Below are 24,256 nucleotides of genomic sequence, written 5' to 3' on the forward strand. Positions count from 1 at the left end.
TCATGTAGTATATTATAAAAATACCAAACATTATTATTTTATAATACTGTGCCAATACTGACCCTTCTCAACCACATTCACTCACTTTCTTTTTTTAAAATATTTATTTATTTATTTTATTTTTGGCTGCATAGGGTCTTAGTTGCAGCACGAGGGATCTTGGTTGCAGCACATGGGATCTTTTCGTTGTGGCACGCAGGCTCCAGACCACGTGCGCTCTCTAGTTGTGGCTCGCATGCTCAGTAGTTGAGGTGCATGGGCTTAGTTTCCCCATGGCGTGTGGGATCTTAGTTCCCCTGCCAGGGATCGAACCTGCGTCCCCTGCATTTGGAAGGCGGATTCTTAACCACTGGACCACCAGGGGAGTCCCTCACTTTTTTTTTTAAGCCTTAACTAAAAGTAATTAAAATTGGTTCTTGGAATGTTTTTATTTTATTTTTCTATTTTTAATTAGTTTAATGGCTAAAGGACATAACTAGTTAGAACAACTACTTATTTGGCAACCTTGAGTTATTAGAAGCATAGCTGATAATCAGAGAGAAAGCAAAATAATAATAAAAGGATAGATGACTCTCTCAGTTGGCAAATAACTAAACCTGTGCTCTAAAACCTCATGCACATTAGGCAGAAGGCTGTCTATAAGTCCCCACTCCAAATCTTTTTGCTCTAAACACACTCACAAAAACTTCTCTCCCCTATCTTTAATGAAAAACATTTGCACATGGTGGTAAATCTAAATAGTACAAAAGAATATCCATTGAGAAATTCACTCTTGAGATGGTTTTTGTTGTTGTTGTTTTAATATTTGAGACAGTTTTAACAAACACGTTTCCCTCCCTTCTCCAGAGTAGAGTAACAAATTAAGAGGTGGACAAGCACTTTGGTAATAGCAAACAGGGCCAATTAAAAAAACAGGAATTAAAAAGTGTAGGCGTGTAGGTCTACTCAGAATAGAGACTTGTAGCTCTCATAACTCAGCCCTCCACAACTCTGTGGTATAATAATTGGTGTCATAGTGTTGACTACCATATATTTAATAAAGGTTAAATCATCTTTATTCAGGTCTGTTTTGGATGACAGGAATACATGAAATGCGTTTTTTTTTTTAATTTTCATCCAAAATGACAAAAAATATAAAAGTATGATTCTAAATGGTAGAATGAGATTTCATATATCTGGAAACTTTATTTGTGTAGAATATCTCATTTACCAAGAACTCCAGATAAATTAATTCTTAATAAAGTAGCTTAAAGGTCAGACTCAAACTCTAATCTGACCATAACCAAAAAACCTAATTGGTGCCTTTTTTTCTAAAATACTTATTTTTATCCCTGATGCCTTTTAATTTATTGAACAGATTCTGTCTTCTACTTAAAGGGGCAGTCTAGTATCTTTTATAGGTTTAGGAAGACAAATATCAGTCAAAGATATTTTTTATCTCTCAGTCATAGTATCTTTCAAACACTAACACACTAAGGAATTTTTGACAATATGTGGATTGTGTCCACTACATATTCATTCATTTGCGAAGTATTCATTGAGTTCCGTTAGCTTGTGGAGATACAGTGATGAACAAGATAAACATTTTCTGCCTTTATATCAATATAATTTATAATTTTATGAGGGGGGCAAACGCATATACTGATAATTATAATATAGATATGATACAGCTAAGACTAACTCACTTCATCAGGGCCCTCGGTGCAGCTCAAATATTTCTTGGCTTTTTTTTTTTTTTTAATTCCTTTCTTGTTCACTCTCTTTGATGAGATAAGTGAAAGAGCTAAAACTTTGCTCATTCTTCCCTGATGACTGAATTTGCCTCTTATTATTTATTTATTTATTTATTTATTTATTTATTTATTTATTTTTGGCTGTGTTGGGTCTTGGTTGCTGCGCACGGGCTCTTTCTAGTTGTGGCGAGTGGGGGCTACTCTTCCTTGTGGTGTGCAGGCTTCTCATTACGGTGGCTTCTCTTGTTGCGGAGCACAGGCTCTAGGTGCTCAGACTTCAGTAGTTGTGGCACTCAGGCTTCAGTAGTTGTGGCACGTGGGCTTAGTTGCTCCATGGCATGTGGGATTTTCCCAGACCAGGGCTTGAACCCATGTCCCCTGCATTGGCAGGCAGATTCTTAACCACTGTGCTACCAGGGAAGTCCCTTACATCTTATTTTAATGAAAGACCAATCTGAAAGCTCTGTCACGTTTCAATTTCTTAAAATGTCTTTCTTTTCATCCCACCCTATCGTTTGGGATCATGTTGTCATTCCTCTTTACCATAACTAACTTCTACTTAAATCCTTAGTCCCAACTCTTTATGGTAATTCTTTGCAATCTTGCTGAATAAAGTATCTTCTTTTTCACACATAGAATCCATGCCTTGAATATTCATTTTCTCAGCTTTAACTTCTTTCTTGCAGACATGCTCAGGTTTACAGTTAATGAAAAATAAAACCTTTCGTTATCCCTTAAGTCTCTTTCCTTCATCATTTGACTTCTTTAGAGAATTGCCTATCCTTTTTCCTTCTTACTACCCACCCAATCTATAACAGTTGTAATCAGATTTTTATCCCCAACATTCTATTAAAATAACTCTTAGAAAGTCACTAATTAACATCAATTGTTAATTTTGTGCAATATTCATCACTATTGACTGAGCATTTTCTCTTTAAAACTTGTTTTTTTTTTTTTTTTTTTTTTACTTCAAAGACGCCCTATCCTGGGTTCTTTGTCTTCTTACAGAATCTTTTCTAAGTCTTATTCTACCCTCTTAATATGTAGATTTTCCAAGGTTCCTATCCTGTTGACTTTTCTCCCTCTTCATTTTCTCCTTCCATTCACTCTTATGGTTTTCCATTGACTGTTGAAAAAAAACTCCTAAAACTCTATTTCCAGCCCAATGACTGTGATCTTGCGCTCATGAGATGAGACAAGCAGCATACTTAAGGGTTAGGAGACCTCAGACAAACCAATTTCTCTGAGCTTTAATTTATACATTTGTAAAAAGGAGGTGATGTAACCTGCTCTGCCTACTTCACAGCAGCATTTGACCCAGTTGATCATTTCCCCTTCCCCTTCCTTAAAATAATTTCTTTGCTTGGCTTCCACTAGACCACACTGTTGGATTTTCTCCTACCTCATTGCTACTACTTTGTAGTCTCCTTTACTTGTTCTCTTTCATCTCAACCTCTTTAATATTGGGGCTCCTCTGGGACTCATTTCTGGATCTCCTCTCTCCTCATACTTGGTGATCTCAGACACACTTAAGGCTTGAATACTACCTATATACTAAAACTCCCAAATTTGTATCTCTAGCCTAGACCTTTACTTCACACTCCAGACTGTTATATTCAGTTACCTACTCAGTATTTCCCTTAGATGTCTAAAAACATCTCAAACTCAAAATGTCCAAAATTGAACTTTTGCTCTTTCCCTCCAAATCTGTTCTGTTGGTTTCTTTATCTCAGTTAAAGGCAGTTGCATTCTTCCAGTCTCTTTTTTTTCACCATCAGGCAATCTTGTTTATTCTACCTTCAATATATGTACCAAATTTCAACCTTTTCCCCCCATGTTCATGACTACCACCAAGTCACAGTTATATCTTAACCAGATTTGTGAGATAGCCTCTTAACTCATCTTCTTTCTTCTACCTTTGCCCTCTGGTCTCAGTAGAGCAGCCAAAATTACCATTTTTAACCAAGTCAGATCATATTTGCTTAGAATCCTGATTGCCCTTCACTTCACTCATAGTAAAAACCAAGTTTCCTGTAGTCTGGCCCTGTTTTCAACTACTCTTCCTCTCTTCACTACACTCGAACTATTGGCCTCTTTGCCACTCCTCAAACATGCTGGGCATCATTCCCCCACAGGGCCCTTGCGTGAGCTGTTTCCTCTACCTAATATACTCCTTCTCTGGATAGCCACTTGGCTCACTTCTTCACTGCCTTCTTTTCTTTGCTTAAATATCACCTATCATTGAAGTCTGCCTTGACTACTCTAATGAATACTGCAAAATGCCCCCTTCTCTTGGCTCTTCCAATACGCCTTACCTTGATTTACTTTTTTGGTTCTCCTTAGAACTTCACCTTTTTACTTACTTTATCATTTATTGTTTATTGTCTTTCTCCTACTAGAATGTAGTCTTTGTCTTTTTTGTTCACTGTTCTCTTTGAGTTTATCCTGCTTGGAGTTTAAGTTTCTAGTCTCTCATCAAAATTTGCGAAGTTTTTGGCCATTATTTCTTCAAGAGTTCTTTCAGCCTTCTCTTTCTCTTCTCCCATTAGGACTCCCATTATGTGTATGTTGGTATGTTTTCTGTCGCCCACAGGTCTCTTATGCTCTGTTCATTTTGCTTCATTCTTTTTCTGCTCCTCAGATGGATAATCTCAACTAACCTAACTTAATATTATCAGTTAGCCCTATTTGATTTCTTTTTTCTGCCTGCTCAATTCTGCTGTTGAGCCCCCTCTAGAGAATTTTTCATTTCTTAGTTTGATGATTTGAAGGGCAGGGGGAAACATGCTGATAATGCTGTAACTTTTTGAATGTTACACATTTCTCTAGGTTCAGGGATGCAATCTGAGATTTTTAAGAGCCATGTTTCTTATTATGGTGAAGTAGCAATTTCTTTATATAAATCTTTTCAATCTACTTTCTTCTCACCTATTTGAGATATTTTCACTCTATTTTGGCAGCACCTGAAAGAAATTAATCTGTTTGGAAACATACCAAAAGCTTGTCTAAAACTATAATTATTTTTAGTTTTCTGAAGTCCAATAAGACGTTAAAAAAAGAAATATTAAAGATTGGACTAAATTTGTAAGGTTTGGGGCAAGATCTGTGTGGTTTTGTTTTCCTTGTGGTACTTTACATGTAGTAGATAGATAATTCAGTAAATACTAAATTGATGGTAAAACAAAACTACCATAAAAACTGTAGTAAAAAACTACAAATAGCAGTAGCTTAGGATACAGAGTTTCATGGGACAGAAGTGTGTTTGGGAAATGAAACTGTTTTCTTCTTTTTCAGTTATTTTTGTGATAATATTTTATGTATGTTTTATATTGTGATGAAAACAAAATTCAAAATGTTTAATATCTCCCCTCTTAATGGTATTCACTTTTTAAATTTTTATAAACTAGCCAAGAAATAAAGAGAGCAAGAAATGTTGCTAGAATTCCCACAACATGTAGCTCCATTGTTGAGAACAAATGCAGCTAGCAAATTTGTAATTGTCTGAGTAAATATACTTTTAAATTTAGGGCTTCCTGGGTGGCGCAGTGGTTGAGAGTCCGCCTGCCGATGCAGGGGACACGGGTTCATGCCCTGGTCCGGGAAGATCCCACATGCCGTGGAACGGCTGGGCCCGTGAGCCATGGCCACTGGGCCTGCGTGTCCGGAGCCTGTGCTCCGCAACAGGAGAGGCCACAACAGTGAGAGACCCGCGTACCACAGAAGAAAAAAAAAAAAAAACTTAACATATCAAAATGTAAATATGAGGAAAAGCTAAGTCATAGGTAACACATTTTGTGCTAATCAAAGTGTTGAATTCCTTGCTCTCTAACTATCCCCAGCCAATACAACAAAACCCACTATTTTTCCTGTGACTTGAACATTTCTAGACATTCATTTTTCTAAATATGTTTACAGAGACATAGAGATGAACCTGTATTCCTGATCAGAGATTAGTCTTTTGTGTGTGTGTGTGTGTGTGTGTGTGTGTGTGGTATGCAGGCCTCTTGCTGCTGTGGCCTCTCCCGTTGCAGAGCACAGGCTCCGGACGCCCAGGCTCAGCGGCCATGGCTCACGGGCCCAGCCGCTCCGTGGCATGTGGGATCTTCCCGGACCGGGGCACGAACCCGTGTCTCCTGCATCAGCAGGCGGACTCTCAACCACTGCGCCACCAGGGAAGCCCTAAATACTTAGTTTTAAATGCTGATCCAAAGCCATTAAAACAAACTACAGGAATTATTTTGGACATTATCTTAAAGAGATACATGTTTACATAGAAAAGCTAACATTCAAGAAGAGTCAGAATTATCTAAAATAACTGAAAAAAAAGCCTTATGAATTGTTATTAAAGAGTTAGTGTATTTTCTATTAATTTGCAGGTTCTTTCTCCTTCCCTTGCCTTGCCCCCCTCTCTCTCAGTCGCATCCCTGTGTGTAATATAATGTGTTTTTTGGTCTTCTATATTTCCTGTAAATTGATAGTTAGATCTAGAGGCTTGGTCACATTCAGGTTCAGTTTTTCACTCTTTTTCTTCTTCTCTTCCTCCTCCTCCTCCTTCTCCTCTTCCTCCTCCTCCTCCTCCTCCTCCTCCTCCTCTTCCTCCTCCTTCTTTTCCTTCTCCTCCTCCTTCCTCCCTCCTCCTCCTCCTCCTTTTTTATTAAGAAGGGGCTAGCAGTGCACATAAGGTGTAAGGTCTAGTGTTTCTCTTTTCATGATGTTAGCGTCTTTGATAATGTTGCTGTTGTCCATTAATTCATTAACAGTTTCAAAATGGTGATGATATAATTTTATCATTTATTAGCTTAGTTTTAAAAATTTTATATATATATATATATATATACCAACATGTATGTATGTATTGGATAAAGATTAATGTAAGTTTTGCTTTCAGTGACTGTTTGCATTGCGATCACTGCTTAGAAAAATCCTTTTGTCCTTTTAGAGCTGCCTGTTGAAAAATTAAAATAAACCTAGAATATTATGATTTTATTGTACTCTTGAAGAGGTTGAATGTCTAAGCTAATTAAAGAATTTGTCGTTGCTTGTCTTAACAAATTTTCTGAAGAAGGTGTCAGAGTTGGAACTATTATTAGACTGAGAAAAGAATTTTTTATGTGCTTTTGAGTTTATAGCCCTCACAATCTATCTCAGTCATTTTTGGTAATCAACTAGGTAAAGCTCTCTGTGTTAGGCTCCCAGGCAAAGCTCTGTATTTATGTTCACAGGCAAAATTTTTTTCTAAACCTCATGAAATTGTTAATGCCCTATTCTAAATATAATACTTTTAACAAGTGGGAGATCATAAAATAAATGACGTTTTAAGATACGTTTAGGATAAGCTCTTTGTGAGTCACTTTTCCCTGAAATGTCCTGTCCTTCCTTCAGCTGAGGGGCAAGGTAGGTAAAGTGTTCTCTGTGCCATTAGCTCCCTAAAAAGTTGGTGAGGAAATCTGGAGGTCAGAACCCTGAATATAACCAGCTTTCTAGGTTTAATATCCAACTTGCTTTACATTGGTTTGAATGAACTTTTGGGTATGAGTTGCCTTACCTTTCTTAAAAAATAAGAGCCCAGGGATTCCCTGGTGGCGCAGTGGTTGAGAATCTGCCTGCCAATGCAAGAGACACGGGTTCGAGTCCTGGTCTGGCAAGATCCCACATGCCACCAAGCAACTAGGCCCGTGTGCCACAACTACTGAGCCTGCACGTCTGGAGCCTGTGCTCCACAACGGGAGAGGCCGCGATAGTGAGAGGCCCGTGCACCGCGATGAAGAGAGGCCCCCGCTCGCCGCAGCTAGAGAATGCCCACACACAGAAACGAAGACCCAACATAGCTATAAATAAATAAATAAATAAATAATTTTTAAAAATAAAATAAGAGCCCAAACTACAGCATAGTAGTAACCAAATTCCTGGTTCTGACCCAAAGGCAATTTCTGGTTATGCATTTAGATTTTAGTAATTATAGTATTCTACTCTACCACACCACTAACTCCCCAGCATAAATAAGGTGGAGCAGATATCATTTTATGCATGAAGCAGTTAAGGCTCAGAGAGACTTAGTGATTGCCATTCTATTAATAAATGGCTGCACTAGAATTGGAATCCAGGTTTTTCAAATTACAGGCCCACGTTCTCTCTACCACAGCATGTTGAAAATGAAAGGGAGAGGAGGAAGAGAGAGATCGTTTAAGGAATCACTGTATTATTTCAAGTGACAGATGATCAGGGCCTAAAACAAGCAATGCAAACAGAAAAAAGATTTAAAGGTTTCACTTGATTGGGCAGATTAGATGTGGGGAATGAGAGAATAGAATGATTGAAAATGTGAGTTTTCTTGGTGTATAGATGAATAGTCATGGTGGAAAGAGAAGCAGTTTAGGGGAGGGGTGCCCTTTATTCCTCTTTCTGTACAGAATTCTGTGTATTGACTGAGGTATTTGTGGACTATTTAGTTAAAGACATTCAACAGGCACTTCAAAAGTCAGGATGCTGCTCAGATTATTTGGAGTCTGTTGGTAGGAGAGTACAAGGAAATTAAACAGAGGGAATACTCTTAATTCCTGTGTCATTATGTTAATCCCGTGGCATTTACCTAATGAAAATATAAATTCATAACTCTACCAAGGGACTACGGTGAGGTTTATGTCCTCACCAAATTCCCACTGCCATGAACCAAACCCACGTGCTTAGAACGTGTTTCTGCCTATATATGTATAGTGCCATATTTTTTCTTCTTCTAGGGAAGATAGATTAGAAAAAAGACACATATTCTTGAAAGCATTTTGATTTATTAATACGATTTAATGTTGAGGTTGTACAAAATATTCAATAAACAGTAGTTAATAGCCAGTATGTTTTAAAAAAAGGAATTCATCTGTACACTTTATGGTTGGATAATATGGTAGTGACTTGTGCATATGCCCTTGCACAATTCCTGCTCTCTGGAAGGTTGTACAAATAGTAAGTTGGTAAGATGGCTGTTAGCTACAAGCCAAGAAATTTTATTGAAACAACAAATCAGAACTTAGTTACCTGTTTCAGTGTTTTACTTTTTAAAGTAGGCCTTCCCTAGCCCTTTATGTTCTCCCTACTGGGAACTTCAAAGCACATAAAATTAAAAGACCCTCAATTAGCCCTTATGAAGTAACTCAGAGGTACTTGTTAACTCTCTCTTTTTTGATTATCTAGCTGAGTTAAAAAATGAGGAGGGAAACAAGGAAGGGCCTGATATTTTTCCAAGTGATTAACCCTTAGGCCTTGAACCTAGTAGGAAATACTTGTTGGTCAAGTCTCTAAATATATATTTAGTTTGGCTCCCTTTGTCTTTTATTAAATAATAAAAATTATTTTATCTTTAGTACCTAGCACTGTGCCACTAATTTATGGGAAAAAGTACAGAAGACACGGTCTCAATCCTTGCCCCTTGAGACATGTGCAGTCTTGAGTGGTTTTATTTATAATTTGTTATGTGACAAGATGTTTGAGTTTGTCAGGATTTGAGTATCAAAGTATGGACAGAACTGGGCTTCCCTGGTGCCCCAGTGGTTATGAATCCGCCTGCCAATGCAGGGGACACGGGTTCGAGCCCTGGTCTGGGAAGATCCCACATGCCTCGGCACAGCTAAGCCCACACACTACAATTACTGAGCCTATGCTCTAGAGCCCGCGAGCCGCAGCTACTGAAGCCTGCACGCCTAGAGCCCGTGCTCCGCAACAAGAGAAGCCACCACAATGAGAAGCCCGCACACCGCAACAAAGAGTAGCCCCCGCTCGCCGCAACTAGAGAAAGCCCGCGTGCAGCAACAAAGACCCAATGCAGCCAAAAATAAAATAAATACATTTAAAAAAAAATTATGGACAGAACTTTTAAGTTCTTAGCCCAGTGCAAGTGAAAAATAAAAGTTAAACGATGGGACTTCCCTTATGGTGCAGTGGTTAAGAATCCGCCTGCCAATGCAGGGGACACAGGTTTGAGCTGTGGTCTGGGAAGATCCCACATGCTGCTGAGCACCTAAGCCCGTCCCACCACAACTACTGAGCCCGCGCACCTAGAGCCCGTGAGCCACAACTACTAAGCCTACACGCCTAGAGCCCATGCTCCACAACACGGGAAGCCACCGCATTGAGAAACCCACGCACTGCAATGAAGAGTAGCCCCCGCCCGCCGCAACTAGAGAAAGCCCGCACACAGCAACAAAGACCCAGTATAGCCAAAAATTAATTAATTAATTAATTAATTTTTTAAAAAGAGGTAAAACAATGATGCTGTCAACTACAGTAATTCTCCAGCAACCTCTTTGGTATGATATATATCACCTTTAAAATTTCATTTTTATTTCATAGGAATATTTCTCATTGATGAATATCCTGTAATAATGAACACTGATTTAAAACCTTTGATGATTGATTCATTTTTAAAAGCCATAGAATTGTAAACTGGAGCAGACCTTATGGAACTTTTAGTCCAATTCCTTCTTTTTCTGATGTGAAAAGGGACCCCAGAGTGTATGGTTAATTGAACCTTGTCTAAAATTATCCCAGCTATTTAGAGGCAAAACAGGAACTAGAAGATGGGTTTTTTACTTCTTATATAACTTACTGTTATTTACCGCAGTACTCATTAACTGAAAGCATATGTGTATTTGCTCATTTGTTTTTTTATTATTCCTGAATGATAGTCAAAAAATATTATCTCTAGTTACAGAAAAGAAAATAAGTGATTTGTCTAATGTCGTGTACTAAGAAATTAACAAAACTAAGACTAGAACCCAGATCTTCTGTTTCCTAGTACATTGCTTTCTTTATACTATTTTTCTGTATTGTTGCCACTAGATTGTTTACAGATTTTTCATACTAGGAACTAGCTTCATCAATCTGAGAAAGAACATTTTCAAGAAAGAGTGATAGCAGAGTTCTACCTTTTTTTCTTTTTTGAGGTATGGTTGATATATAATATATAAGTTTCAGATGTATAACATAGTGATTCACAATTTTAAAAGATTATGTTCCATATATAGTTACCATAAGATATTGACTGTATTCCCTGTGTTGTACAATATATTCTTGTAGCTTATTTATTTTATATATAGTAGTTTGTACTCTTAACCCCCTACCCCTATCTTGCCTCTCCCCCAAAATTCCACCTTTGTAGACAGTTTGCATAAACTTGGCTCTACTCTATTTGAAATTTGAATTTACCATGCACTGGAGTTTGAGGCTAGAGGACAATTTCAACATAGAATTATAGATTTAAATTGGTCTGTAGGCAATAACTGCTTTCATTCACAACAGGATACTTTTTTAAAAAAAAGTTCTATTGAAATGTAATATATTAATAGTCTCTTTTTAAAGTTTTTATTGAAGTGTAATATACATCTGAAAACATGAACACAATTAGCCTACAGCTTGATGAATTTTCACAACTGAACACACCTGTGTAACCAGCACCTAGTTCATCAGTACCAGCCTTCCAGAAACTCCCCTTACACTCTCTTCTAGTTACTACACCCATCCTGCTGCCCCCTCAGGAGTGAGCACTCTAACAGGATAGTCCTTCAAAGATGAGATCAGATACTTCATTTGTCAGGGTTGTCCTCTCTTCTGTATTTGCTGCAAATATGAAGAAGATGAGAAAAAAACAATTTCTCTATTCTTATCCACACAAAAATAATTGCTGAAGATGAAAAAAATCAGAATTTTTTCATACCAAGTCTTATTTAACAATTTAATATTCAATCAGAGTAATACTGGGAGATTTAAATCTTTTGTGCAGCTTTGGAAACATCTTGGAGTCTCTGTAAGTGACTTTTGTCTTCTGAAACAAGACACAGAGTAAGCAGGAGTTATAAGAATGAACCTAAGGCAGCGTTCCCCCGTCCCCATTTACCCCCACCCCCGCCCCGCCCCGTCTCCCATGGCTGTTCCCCACCCTGGAGAAGACACAAGGCAATGAGTAATGCTGTGATGCAGAGCTATGGTTGAGGGATCACTGATATGTTCCTCTTTCTTTGTATATATTCTCCGAATGTTGAAGATAGCTTTCTAATATCAATAATTAGAATTCTATTGGAGATTTTTAATTCTGCAACTTCTGTGTTAAATATAACTCTGTTGTTTCCCATAACTTTCAAAAAATTGATTAAAATTCTTCCATCTTGATTTAAAATCTGTTATCTGTAACACTGTCTTCACTTTCTCTGTTTCTCATCAGGACCCCTGAACAGTGCCCCAGTGTCGTTTCATTGTTGTCAGAGAGTTACAATCCTCATGTGCGTTATGGAGCTGCAATGGCCCTGGGCATCTGCTGTGCTGGTACAGGAAACAAGGTAAAGGCCAAAGCCAATGCGGTCAGTTCTTTTCTGGCGCCAGACTGTTTTCCCTAGCCGAAAAGTTTATGTAACAGTTGTAAAAATACAAACGTGGTGTGATCTGTAAAACTTAACTTGCCTCACAAATTAAGCTTCCCAGAACTTCCTCACTTAACTGCTGGATTGCTCAAAGCCGTTTAAGAACAAACCGCCACATTACATGGATGGCTCTAATGAAAACAATGCTGTTGAATTTTTTATGAAAGCATTGATTTCTTTAAAAAGAAGAAACTATTTTTTTCTTTGAAGAGCTACTCTGGCCATTTTACATTGTTATTTTACATGTTTAATTTGCATAATAAGTATTGTGGAAATCAAAGTTCTTATTTGAGGCCACCACAGTCAACTCAGTTTGATTTTTTTGTGTGTTTGTTTTAAGTTTATATTTAACTGCTGTTTGCCTGTTTTCTCTTCAAGAACATAACAGATAACCTGGTATTTGTTAAGCCCACAAAAGTGACAAAAAGAGTTGGGTTAGGTACATTGATGATTTGAAAACAGTTTGTCATGAGAGTCATAAAGAAATGAACCAATGCTTTAATAACGAGTATTCTTGATTCACAGCAATAACATAAATCACTGCATTTTGCCGTTCATAGAGCACATGAACACACCTTGGCCAGTTCCCCAAAAGGTGCACTTTTCTTTTAATAGCACACAGGCGTGTGTGTGTGTGTGTGTGTGTGTGAGAGAGAGAGAGAGAGAGAGAGAGAGAGAGAGAGAGAGACAGAACAAGAGCATGGTTATATTCCCAGTGTCTTTACATCAGAAAGGAGCCACTTTTAAAAAATCATCTCTTGTCCAAACTAAAGTAAAGCAAAGCATAATTATTAGTTTATTGATTGATTCCAGGCATTAGATTTTAACTTGCTTGACTTTTTCTCTAATCAAGAGTATTAGTATTGGATACAAATAATTTTTTTCTAGTCACATAAAACATTATTGAAGCTAGGAATTAAAATAGGCATTTTCACTATATGTGGCAAGAATTGTATAAAAATTTATAGAGATATGCCCTTCCAATATTCTCATTCTGTCTCCTTACCCTGCTTTATTTTTCTTCATAGCACTTATCACCACCTGACATATTTTTACACCTATTTATTTATTGTCTGTCTTCTCGCCACTGAAATATAAGATCCCTGAGAACAGAATGTTCACTGCTAAAACCTAAAGTCAGGCCTGGCACATAGTAGAGTTTCAGAAAATATTTGTCAAGTGAATGATGAAAGGAAGATCATTTTAAGGATATGATGATGAACAAGTTGGACATGGTCTCTGTCCTCACAGTTTCGTTTTTTAAGTGTTTTCATTTCTTTTGGAGGAGAATTGCTTACATGAGAATGTATCTTCAGTGTTATTAGAAAAGTCATTGTGTGTATAAAATACAGTTTATAGAAATTGGCCTTCATTTTTTTCTAGGACACATCTGTTCTATAAACAAAGGAAAAATATAGTTGGATGTTTCACTAAGTATTTTCTCCCTCTGATGTTTAGTAGACATTTATGTCAGACCTCATAACTTTAATGTAAATTAGATTTTTTTCTTTCCAGATTATTCTAAATTTAATATGGTATCTAGGAGCAAATGTTCTTTGAGACACAGTATCTGACAAGTTAATTCAATGAATATTCTTCATTACTCATACTAAACAAGTCTGCTTTATTTCTAGATAGTTTGTATAATCTACATATCAATACCTATCTGTCTGAAGCTTCGCACGTTAATTTTGTTTCTTAAAAGCCTGAAACACCTATTTATTCTAAAATGTATCTTTGAGGTCATATCACATACCTCAAAGGCCAAGTTAGTGTCTTTTAGCTTACAAGTTGGAAATTTTCTTATATTTTTATCATGAATACTTCATAAACAATATTGACAATATGAGTAACGTTTGTAAAACTTTCTCGTCTAAACAATGGCACTACATCTTTCAGGGAAATGAGGAGAAAATGCATTTATATGGTATTTGTATGATCTATTAATCGTTCTGATTTTTCTTTTTTGAATTTTTGAATTTTATTTAATTTATTTTTTTATACAGCAGGTTCTTATTAGTTATCTATTTTATACATATTGGTGTATATATGTCAATCCCAATCTCCCAATTCATCACACCACCACCACCACCATCCCCCCGCCACTTTTCCCCCTTAGTGTCCATACGTTTCTTCTCTACATCTGTGTATCTATTTCTGCCCTACAAACCGGTTCATCTGTACCATTTTTCTAGGTTCCACGTATATGTGTTAATATACGATATTTGTTTTTCTTTCTAACATACTTCACTCTGTATAACAGTCTCTAGATCCATCCACCTCTCCACAAATGACCCAATTTCGTTCCTTTTTATGGCTGAGTCATATTCCATTGTATATATGTACCACATCTTCTTTATCCATTCATCTGTTGATGGGCATTTAGGTGGCTTCCATGACCTGGCTATTGTAAATAGTGCTGCAATGAACATTGGGGTGCATGTGTCTTTTTGAATTATAGTTTTCTCTGGGTATATGCCCAGTAGTGGGATTGCTGGGTCATACGGTAATTCTATTTTTAGTTTTTTAAGGACCCTCCATACTGTTCTCCATAGTGGCTGTATCAATTTACATTCCCACCAACAGTGTAAGAGGGCTCACTTTTCTCCACACCCTCTCCAGCATTTGTTGTTTCTAGATTTTCTTATGATGCCCATTCTAACTGGTGTGAGGTGATACCTCATTGTAGCTTTGATTTGCATTTCCCTAATAATTAGTGATGTTGAGCAGCTTTTCATGTGCTTCTTGGCCATCTGTGTGTCTTCTTTGGAGAAATGTCTATTTGGGTCTTCTGCCCATTTTTGGATTGGGTAGTTTGTGTTTTTAATATTGAGCTGCATGAGGTGTTATATATTTTGGAGATTTATCCTTTGTCCACTGATTCATTTGCAAATATTTTCTCCAATTTTGAGGGTTGTCTTTTCATCGTGTTTGTAGTTTCCTTTGCTTTGCAAAAGCTTTTAAGTTTCATTAGGTTCCATTTGTTTTTATTTCCATTACTCTAAGAGGTAGATCAAAAATATCTCTTGCTGTGATTTATGTCAAAGAGTGTTCTTCCTATGTTTTCCTCTAAGAGTTTTATAGTGTCTGTCCTTAGATTTAGATCTCTAATCCATTTTGAGTTTATTTTTGTGTATGGAGTTAGGGAGTGTTCTAATTTCATTCTTTTACATGTAACTGTCCAGTTTCCCCAGCACCACTTACTGAAGAGACTGTCTTTTCTCCATTGTATATCCTTGCCTCCTTTGTCATAGATTAGTTGACCATAGGTGCATGGATTTATCTCTGGGCTTTCTATCCTGTTCCATTGATCTATATTTCTGTTTTTCTACCAGTACCATATTGTCTTGGTTACTGTAGCTCTGTAGTATAGTCTAAAGTCACAGAATCTGATTCCTCCAGCTCCATTTTTTTCCCGCAAGACTGCTTTGGCTATTCGGGGTCTTTTGTGTCTCCATACAAATTTTTAGACTTTTTTGTTCTAGTTCTGTAAAAAATGCCATTGGTAATTTGATAGGGATTGCATTGAATCTGTAGATTGCTTTAGGTAGTATAGTCATTTTCACAATATTGATTCCTCCAATCCAAGAACATGGTATCTCTCTCCATCTGTTTGTGTCATCTTTAATTTCTTTCTTTTAAAAAAAATTTTTTTTAAAGATTTATTTATTTATTTTTGGCTGTGTTGGGTCTTTGTTTCTGCACGCGGGCTTTTTCTAGTTGTGGCGAGCAGGGGTACTCTTCGTTGCGGTGCGCAGGCTTCTCATTGTAGTGACTTCTCCTGTTGTGGAGCACGGGCTATAGGCGTGTGGGTTCAGTAGTTGTGTCACATGGGCAGGAGTTGTGTCTCGCAGGCTCTAGAGCACAGGCTCACTAGTTGTGGCACACGGGCTTAGTTGCTCCGCGGCATGTGGAACCTTCCCTGACCAGGGCTCGAACCCATGACCCCTGCAATGGCAGGCAGATTCTTAACCACTGTGCCACCAGGGAAGTCCATCATCTTTAATTTCTTTCATCAGTGCCTTAATAGTTTTCTGTATACAGGTCTTTTGTCTCCCTAGGTAGGTTTATTCCTAGGTATTTTATTCTTTTTGTTTCAGTGGTAAATGGGAGTGTTTCCTTAATTTCTCTTTCAGATTTTTCATCATTAATGTATAGGAATGCAAGAGATTTCTGTGCATTAATTTTGTATCCTGCAACTTTACCAGATTGAGTGATTAGCTCTAGTAGTTTTCTAGTAGCACCTTTAGGATTCTCTATGTACAGTATCATGTTATCTGCAAACAGTGACAGTTTTACTTCTTCTTTTCCAATTTGTATTCCTTTTATTTCTTTTTCTTCTCTGATTGCCATGGCTAGGACTTCCAAAACTATGTTGAATAATAGTGGTGAAAGTGGACATCCTTGTCTTGTTCCTGATCTTAGAGGAAATGCTTTCAGCTTTTCACCATTGAGAATGATGTTTGCTGTAGGTTTGTCATATATGGTCTTTATTATGTTGAGGTAGGTTCCCTCTATGCCTACTTTCTGGAGAGTTTTTACCATAAATGGGTGTTGAATTTTGTCATAAGCTTTTTTCTGCATCTATTGAGATGATCATATGGTTTTTATTCTTCAGTTTGTTAATATGGTGTATCACATTGATTGATTTGTGTATATTGAAGAATCTTTGCATCTTCAGGATAAATCCCACTTGATCATGGTGTATGATCTTTTTAATGTGTTGTTGGATTCTGTTTGCTAGTATTTTGTTGAGGAGTTTTGCATCTATATTCATCAATGATAATTGGTCTGTAATTTTCTTTTTTTGTCGTATCTTTGTCTGATTTTGGTATCAGGGTGATGGTGGCCTCATAGAATGAGTTTGGGAGTGTTCCTTCCTCTGCAATTTTCTGGAAGAGTTTCAGAAGGGTGGGTGTTAGCTCTTCTCTACATGTTTGATAGAATTCACCTGTGAAGTGATCTGGTCCTGGACTTTTGTTTGTTGGAAGATTTTTAATCACAGTTTCAATTTCATTACTTGTGATTTGTCTGTTCATATTTTCTGTTTCTTTCTGGTTCAGTCTTGGAAGGTTATACCTTTCTACGAATTTGTCCATTTCTTCCAGGTTGTCCATTTTGTTGGCACAGAGTTGCTTGTAGTAGTCTCTCAGGATGCTTTGTATTTCTGCAGTGTCTGTTGTAACTTCTCCTTTTTCATTTCTAATTTTATTGATTTGAGTCCTCTCCCTCTTTTTCTTGATAAGTCTGGCTAATGGTTTATCAATTTTGTTTATCTTCTCAAAGAACCAGCTTTTAGTTTTATTGATCTTTTCTGTTGTTTTCTTTGTTTTTATTTCATTTATTTCTGCTCTGATCTTTATTTCTTTCCTTCTGCTAACTGCGTTTTGTTCTTCTTTCTCTAGTTCCTTCGGGTGTAAGGTTAGATTTTTTATTTGAGATTTTTCTTGTAGGTAGGCTTGAATAGCTGTAAACTTCCCTCTTAGAACTGCTTTTGCTGCATCCCATAGATTTTCTATCGTCATGTTCGTCTCTAGGTATGTTTTGATTTCCTCTTTGATTTCTTCACTGATCTCTTGGTTATTTAGTAACATATTGTTTAGCCTCCATGTGTTTGTGTTTTTTACGTTTTTTTCCCTATAATTGATTTCTAATCTCATAGTGTTATGGTCAGAAAAGATACTTGATATGATTTCAATTTTCTTAAATTTACTGAAGCTTGTTTTGTGTCCCAAGATGTGATCTGTCCTGGAGAATGTTCTGTGTGCACTTAAGAAGAAAGTATAATCTGCTGGTTTTGGATGGAATGTCCTATAAATATCAATTAAATCTGTCTGGTCTGTTGTGTCATTTAAAGCTTGTGTTTCCTTATTAATTTTCTGTTTGGATGATCTGTTCATTGGTGTAAGTGAGGTGTTGAAGTCCCCCACTATTATTGTGTTAACTGTCGATTTCCTCTTTTATAGCTGTTAGCAGTTGCCTTATATATTGAGGTGCTCCTATATTGGGTGCATATATATTTATAATTGTTATATCTTCTTCTTGGATTGATCCCTTGATCATTATGTAGTGTCCTTCCTTGTCTCTTGTAACATTCTTTATTTTAAAGTCTATTTTATCTGATATGAATATTGCTACTACAGCTTTCTTTTGTTTTCCATGTGCATGGAATATCTTTTTCCCTCCCCTCACTCTCAGTCTGTATGTGTACCTAGGTCTGAAGTGGGTCTCTTGTAGACAGCATATATATGGGTCCTGTTTTGGTATCCATTCAGCGAGCCTGTGTCTTTTGGTTGGAGCATTTAATCCATTCACGTTTAAGGTAATTATCAATATGTATGTTTCTATTACCATTTTCTTAATTGTTATATGTTTGTTTTTGTAGGTCCTTTTCTTCTCTTGTGTTTCCCACTTAAAGAAGTTCTTTTAGCATCTGTTGTAGAGCTGGTTTGGTGGTGCTGAATTCTTTTAGCTTTTGCTTGTCTTTAAACTGTTGATTTCTCCGTCGAATCTAAATGAGATGCTTGCTAGGTAGAGTATTCTTGGTTATAGGTTCTTCCCTTTCATCACTTGAAATATATCATGCCACTCCCTTCTGGCCTGTAGAGTTTCTGCTGAGAAATAGCTGTTAACCTTATGGGAGTTCCCTTGTATGTTATTTGTCATTTTTCCCTTGTTGCTTTCAGTAATTTTTTTGTTATTAATTTTTGTCGGTTTGATTACTATGTGTCTCGGCATGTTTCTCCTTGGGTTTATCGTGCCTGGGACTCTGTGCTTCCAGGAGTTGGGTGGCTATTTCCTTTCCCATGTTAGGGAAGTTTTCAACTATAATCTCTTTAGATATTTTCTCTGGTCCTTTCTCTCTCTCTTCTCCTTCTGGGATCCCTATAATGCGAATGTTGTTGCATTTAATGTTGTCCCAGAGGTCTGTTAGGCTGTCTTCATTTCGTTTCATTCTTTTATCTTTATTCTGTTGCGCAGCAGTGAATTCCACCATTCTGTCTTCCAGGTCACTTTTCCGTTCCTCTGCCTCAGTTATTCTGCTATTGATTCCTTCATTTCAATTATTGTATTGTGCATCTCTGTTTGTTTGTTCTTTAATTCTTCTAGGTCTTTGTTCAACATTTCTTGCATCTTCTCGGTCTTTGCCTCCATTGTTTTTCTGAGGTCCTGGATCATCTTCACTATCATTATTCTGAGTTCTTTTTCTGGAAGGTTTCCTGTCTCCATTTAGTTGTTTTTCTGGGGTTTTACCTTGTTCCTTCATCTAGTACATACCCCTCTGCATTTTCATCTTGTCTCTCTTTCTGTGAATGTGTTTTTTGTTCCACAGGCTTCAGGATTATAGTTCTTCTTGCTTCTGCTGTCTGCCCTCTGGTGGATGAGGCTTGTGCAAGTTTCCTGATGGGAGGGGACTGGTGGTGGGTAGAGCTGGGTGTTGCTCTGGTGGGCAGAGCTCAGTAAAACTTTAATCCACTTGTCTGTTGATGGAGGGGCTGGGTTCCCTCCGTGTTGTTTTTTTGGCCTGAGGAGACCCAACACTGGATCCTACCAGGCTCTTTGGTGGGGCTTATGGCAGACTCTGGGAGGGCTCACACCAAGGAGTACTTCCCAGAACTTCTGCTGCCAGTGTCCTTGTCCTCACGGTGAGACACAGCCACCCCCCACCTCTGCAGGAGACCCTCCAACACTAGCAGTTAGGTCTGGTTCAGTCTCCCCTGGAGTCACTGCTCCTTCCCCTGGGTCCCGATGCGCACACTACTTTGTGTGTGCCCTCCGAGAGTGGAGTCTCTGTTTCCCCCAGTCCTGTTGAAGTCCTGCAGTCACATCCCACTAGCTTTCAAAGTCTGATTCTCTAGGAATTCCTCCTCCCGTTGCCGGACCCCCAGGTTGGGAAGCCTGATGTGGGGCTCAGAACCTTCACTCCAGTGGGTGGACTTCTGTGGTATAAGTGTTCTCCAGTCTGTGAGCCACCCACCCAGCAGTTATGGGATTTGATTTTACTGTGATTGCACCCCTCCTACCATCTCTTTGTGGCTTCTCCTTTGTCTTTGGATGTGGGATATCTTTTTTGGTGAGTTCCAGTGTCTTCCTGTCAAAATTGTTCAGCAGTTAGTTGTGATTCCAGTGCTCTCTCAAGAGGAAGTGAGCGCACGTCCTTCTACTCTGCTATCTTGAACCAGTCTCTCGCTCTGATTTTTCTTAAATAAATAAATCGACATGAAAGGAAATCTGAAGTCATTCCCCCCACACCCCCCAAAAAAGGATTCAATTTATTCTTCCTTTACTTGGCTTTGGAACAAAGGACATTTGAGAAGTGACATACTGTATTAAAGTAAGTTTGATAATCATATAAACTAATTGCTTTGTTCCTCCAAATTTATACCTACCTATGGATCTTGTAAAGGGCACTGAACAAAGGTCCTGCGGGGTGTGTAATAGAAGTTATATAGAGCAAAGTAGTTCTTGGTCAAATACAATGAACAGATGCTGGGCTATGCAAAGGTCTAGTAGTTTCTTTAATAAGGTTTCTTGAACCTTTTGTTATGATATGTGCACTCCTGGAGTTCTTGGTATGCTAGATACATTTTTGAATCACAAGAAGGGGTGATATACAGTATGCAGGAGCTCCCAAACTTATTTAATCAAGGAATCCTGTTTTCATAGAAATGGTATTCTGAAGAATATGATATTGGGGATATCCTGGTAAACATTTTGGAAAATCCCACCATATGTGGGAAGTGTAACCATGTAATCATTTCTAGTCCTGTTTGACTTAATTTGTGTTGCCATTTTCCTAGCAGGTAAAATCTTTTTTGTTTTGAGAGTTTTGTTTCTCTTTGGTTTTTGTTTGTTTCAATTTACCTTCGATTTATTTAATTTTTTAAATTAGGTTTTGTAAAATCATCTTAAGATATTATCTTATTCTACTATTTGAAGGAAGTTGGATACTTAGAGTCAGACTGGCCTGAGTTTGCTACACTTGTGTGATTTTTGGCAATTTACTTTACCTGTCTAACTCTGTTTCTTTGTTTATAAAGATTGTTTTGTATTGCTGTTATTGTTTTAGGATGAAGAGGATTAAATGGATAATATATATAAAATACCTCCCACTGTACCTGGAAAATAATAGGTGTTTATCAAACATTAATCTCATTTTTTCTACTTTCTTTTTTATCACTTTTACCCCAAGACAGGAGCACTTGTGTTGTAAGCTTCCTTTTCACTTAGCATCAATTATATTGAAACTTAAAGCATACTCAGTTCTGACTGTTGCATCCAAGTAGTCTTAAATTAACTTGTGATTACAATGTTAGATGAAAATATTGACTTAGAAAGACTAACTAATCTGAAAATTTAGCTATATAAACTTTATTAAAAGTTTTTTTTTAATGCTTTCAGGAAGCAATTAATTTGCTAGAACCAATGACAAATGACCCTGTGAACTATGTGAGACAAGGAGCTCTCATAGCTTCGGCTCTCATCATGATCCAGCAGACTGAAATCACTTGTCCCAAGGTGAGCAAACAAAAAAATTCTCTAGAAGAGAGCTGGTTCAGGCTTTTCTTTGGTAGCTTATCTTTATTTGAGGACATTTCTACCTCATATGATGTACACTGAACTCACAGAAAGTAAAGAGGTAGGAAAATAGGAAAACTTTAAGTATATAATACTCTGATTGCATTTTTTATAAATTTATGGTCACTTTGTTAATTCAGTTATATAGCCATACTTGAAAAATTAGAACTCATGGGTTGACAAAATCATAAAAATCAACTTGAATTTTGGCCTCCTACTGTCCTTTTAAAATTTATTCAGTAGGATAACTTGTTCCTATGATACAAGATACAAACTAAGTGGTCTGTGATTTTCTTTGATCCATCCTTCTGAGGTAATAAAAACTTTATATAGTATATACAATCTCAGTTTAGAAATGAGTACATCCAGATTCTCTGTTAGAATGTCATTGCCCTCATTGGAGATCCCTTGGGCAGGGTTTCAAATGGCTCCAGGAAGGCTTTCTTTCCTCTTTGACCCACATCTGTCCACAGAAACACTATTGCATTTTTTGCCCTTCTTGTAGGTAGGAGTATAATAGGCTCTCAGTGCAGCTTTGCCTGCCTCTCCCTCTCTCTCCCTCTCCCTCTTTTCTTCTCCCTCCCTCTCTCACTGCTTGTGCCTCAGTCAGTAGCTAGTGCCTCATAACTCATGTGTCAGATGTCAGTGCACAGTGACCACTGATCATACTAGGCTCAGCACATGCTCACCACATGGTCTCTCTGAAACCCATCTCTAGGCTTAGAGTTAGTGGGAAAGACTTAAAGCCCAGTTTTCCCTGTAGAGGAATCCTTTTCACATATCCTTCTATTGATACAATCAAGTCCTCATATATACTGTGTGGATGACCCCATAACAGATTTTGAGGCATCTGTTTTAAAATTTCCTCATGGTAGTCTCTCAGACCTCATTTCAGACTTTGGTATCTAGTGTATCTTGGCACCTCACCCAGAACTTCTCATTTTGTTGAGAAACAGAAAATGCATAAATCTTATTACATATAGTAAAAATTACCATGTTTGACATGTTTAATAGATGTATATAGCTTATGCAGTAATTTCAGATCTTTAATTCTTAATTTAAAGTTAGGACATTTAACAACCTTGTATAATTCTGCTCCTATATAAGAAACAGTCGAAGAAATTGACAACGGAAAAAGCCACTGGTATACTGTCTTCTGCCTCATTAAGCAGATTCATTTTTAGCAAACTATAAATAGATTGGGGGGAGGAGTAAAAAATTTCAGAACTCATTGATTATTCTGTGGAACTTTAATAGATTTCCTTTTCTGAGCAGTTGCTATCATTTGTGTTGCTGTCTTTTTTTAAATCCAGTCCTACCCTCTCCTAAAATCACTTTTAAGAGTTATAAAAATTGGATTATTGCAAAAATAGAATCAAACTTCTCATCCTCTTTTAATAATACATTACTTAATGTATTATATCTTCTAGAATATAAACATCTTTTCAAGCAGACCACATTTCTTTTTGGTTTTTGTTTTTAAATAGAGCAGTTATGAGTAGCTTTTGCATCTTTTATTTCTACTTTTGATCTTCTGTTGAGCTTTCTCAGCTGGAGGTTATCCAACTGAGTAATGTCATTAAAGAAGGAAGTTTGGCCATGGAATGCACGTCCCCTAACAGTAATATATAGATATTTATTCACTTTGACCTTGCATGTTGCTTTCTTGTTATATATATTGTGAACATGACAAATGTTTTGCCATCTTCCCATCCTCTGCTGTAGGATTTCATAACCATAAGCTCTGCACCAACAATAGCAGAGTACTTTGTAATGGGGGTGGGGTTAGGTTAGGGTAGGCTGTATAGTTTCAAAAACCTTTCAACTATTTATTCTAATAAACAAAACTTTTTCATATTTAGAAAATGTAAAAAATACAGAAGTTTAAATAATTAGTATTTTGTAATCATTCCATAAATTTTGTTGATTGAAGTCTTAGCTGATGTGAATATGTGGTGTATACTTGCATCTTCACATTGTATCAGGATCTTGGATACTGATACGAATGTTAAAATGCAGTTATAGCTGGTAGGCTGTGCCATTAATATAAACTCAATGGGGAAAGTTAAGTGTGTACCCCAGTGACTACAAAAGCAAAAGTGTATACAGCAAATGTTCTTTCTGGAAACACTGTCCCTTAGATTAAAATTGTTACTCAGTTTATGAATCCTTAAACTTTAAATTCTGTTTCATTGTTTTCTGCTCTTAAGCATATGATCAAGAGCTTTGTAGACTATAGTTTATATCTCTCTCTTACCTGATAATTGCGAAGAAGACAACATTGATATTCTGTGAATTCCCTGGCAGTCCAGTGGTTGGGACTTCGCACTTCCACTGCAGGGGGCACGGGTTCAATCCCTGCTCCAGTAACTAAGATCCTGCAAGCCACGTGGCGTGGCCAAAATAAAAATAGTTGATATTCTTTTGGGGTGGTATGTGATATTGCTGAAAAGAAAAAGCTGTTAACAAGCTTGAAGAGAAGTAAGTTCTCAAGGCTACAGAGTCCTAGTCACAAGGTTACAAACCAGTCCATGAAAATGC

General features: G+C 37.3%; 1 protein-coding gene across 1 annotated transcript in view; it reads left to right on the forward strand.

Moving 5' to 3' along the window:
- PSMD1 (proteasome 26S subunit, non-ATPase 1) overlaps nucleotides 1-24,256 on the forward strand; it is a 106,802-nt gene that overhangs the window by 53,200 nt on the left and 29,346 nt on the right. Inside the window, exons 17-18 of the mRNA XM_059053625.2 lie at nucleotides 11,941-12,055; nucleotides 21,539-21,655. Of these exons, the coding sequence (XP_058909608.1) occupies nucleotides 11,941-12,055; nucleotides 21,539-21,655 (232 nt within the window). The remainder of the gene's footprint in view (nucleotides 1-11,940; nucleotides 12,056-21,538; nucleotides 21,656-24,256) is intronic.

This window comes from Kogia breviceps, chromosome 2 (genome assembly GCF_026419965.1).
Source record: "Kogia breviceps isolate mKogBre1 chromosome 2, mKogBre1 haplotype 1, whole genome shotgun sequence".
Lineage (NCBI taxonomy): Eukaryota > Metazoa > Chordata > Mammalia > Artiodactyla > Physeteridae > Kogia > Kogia breviceps.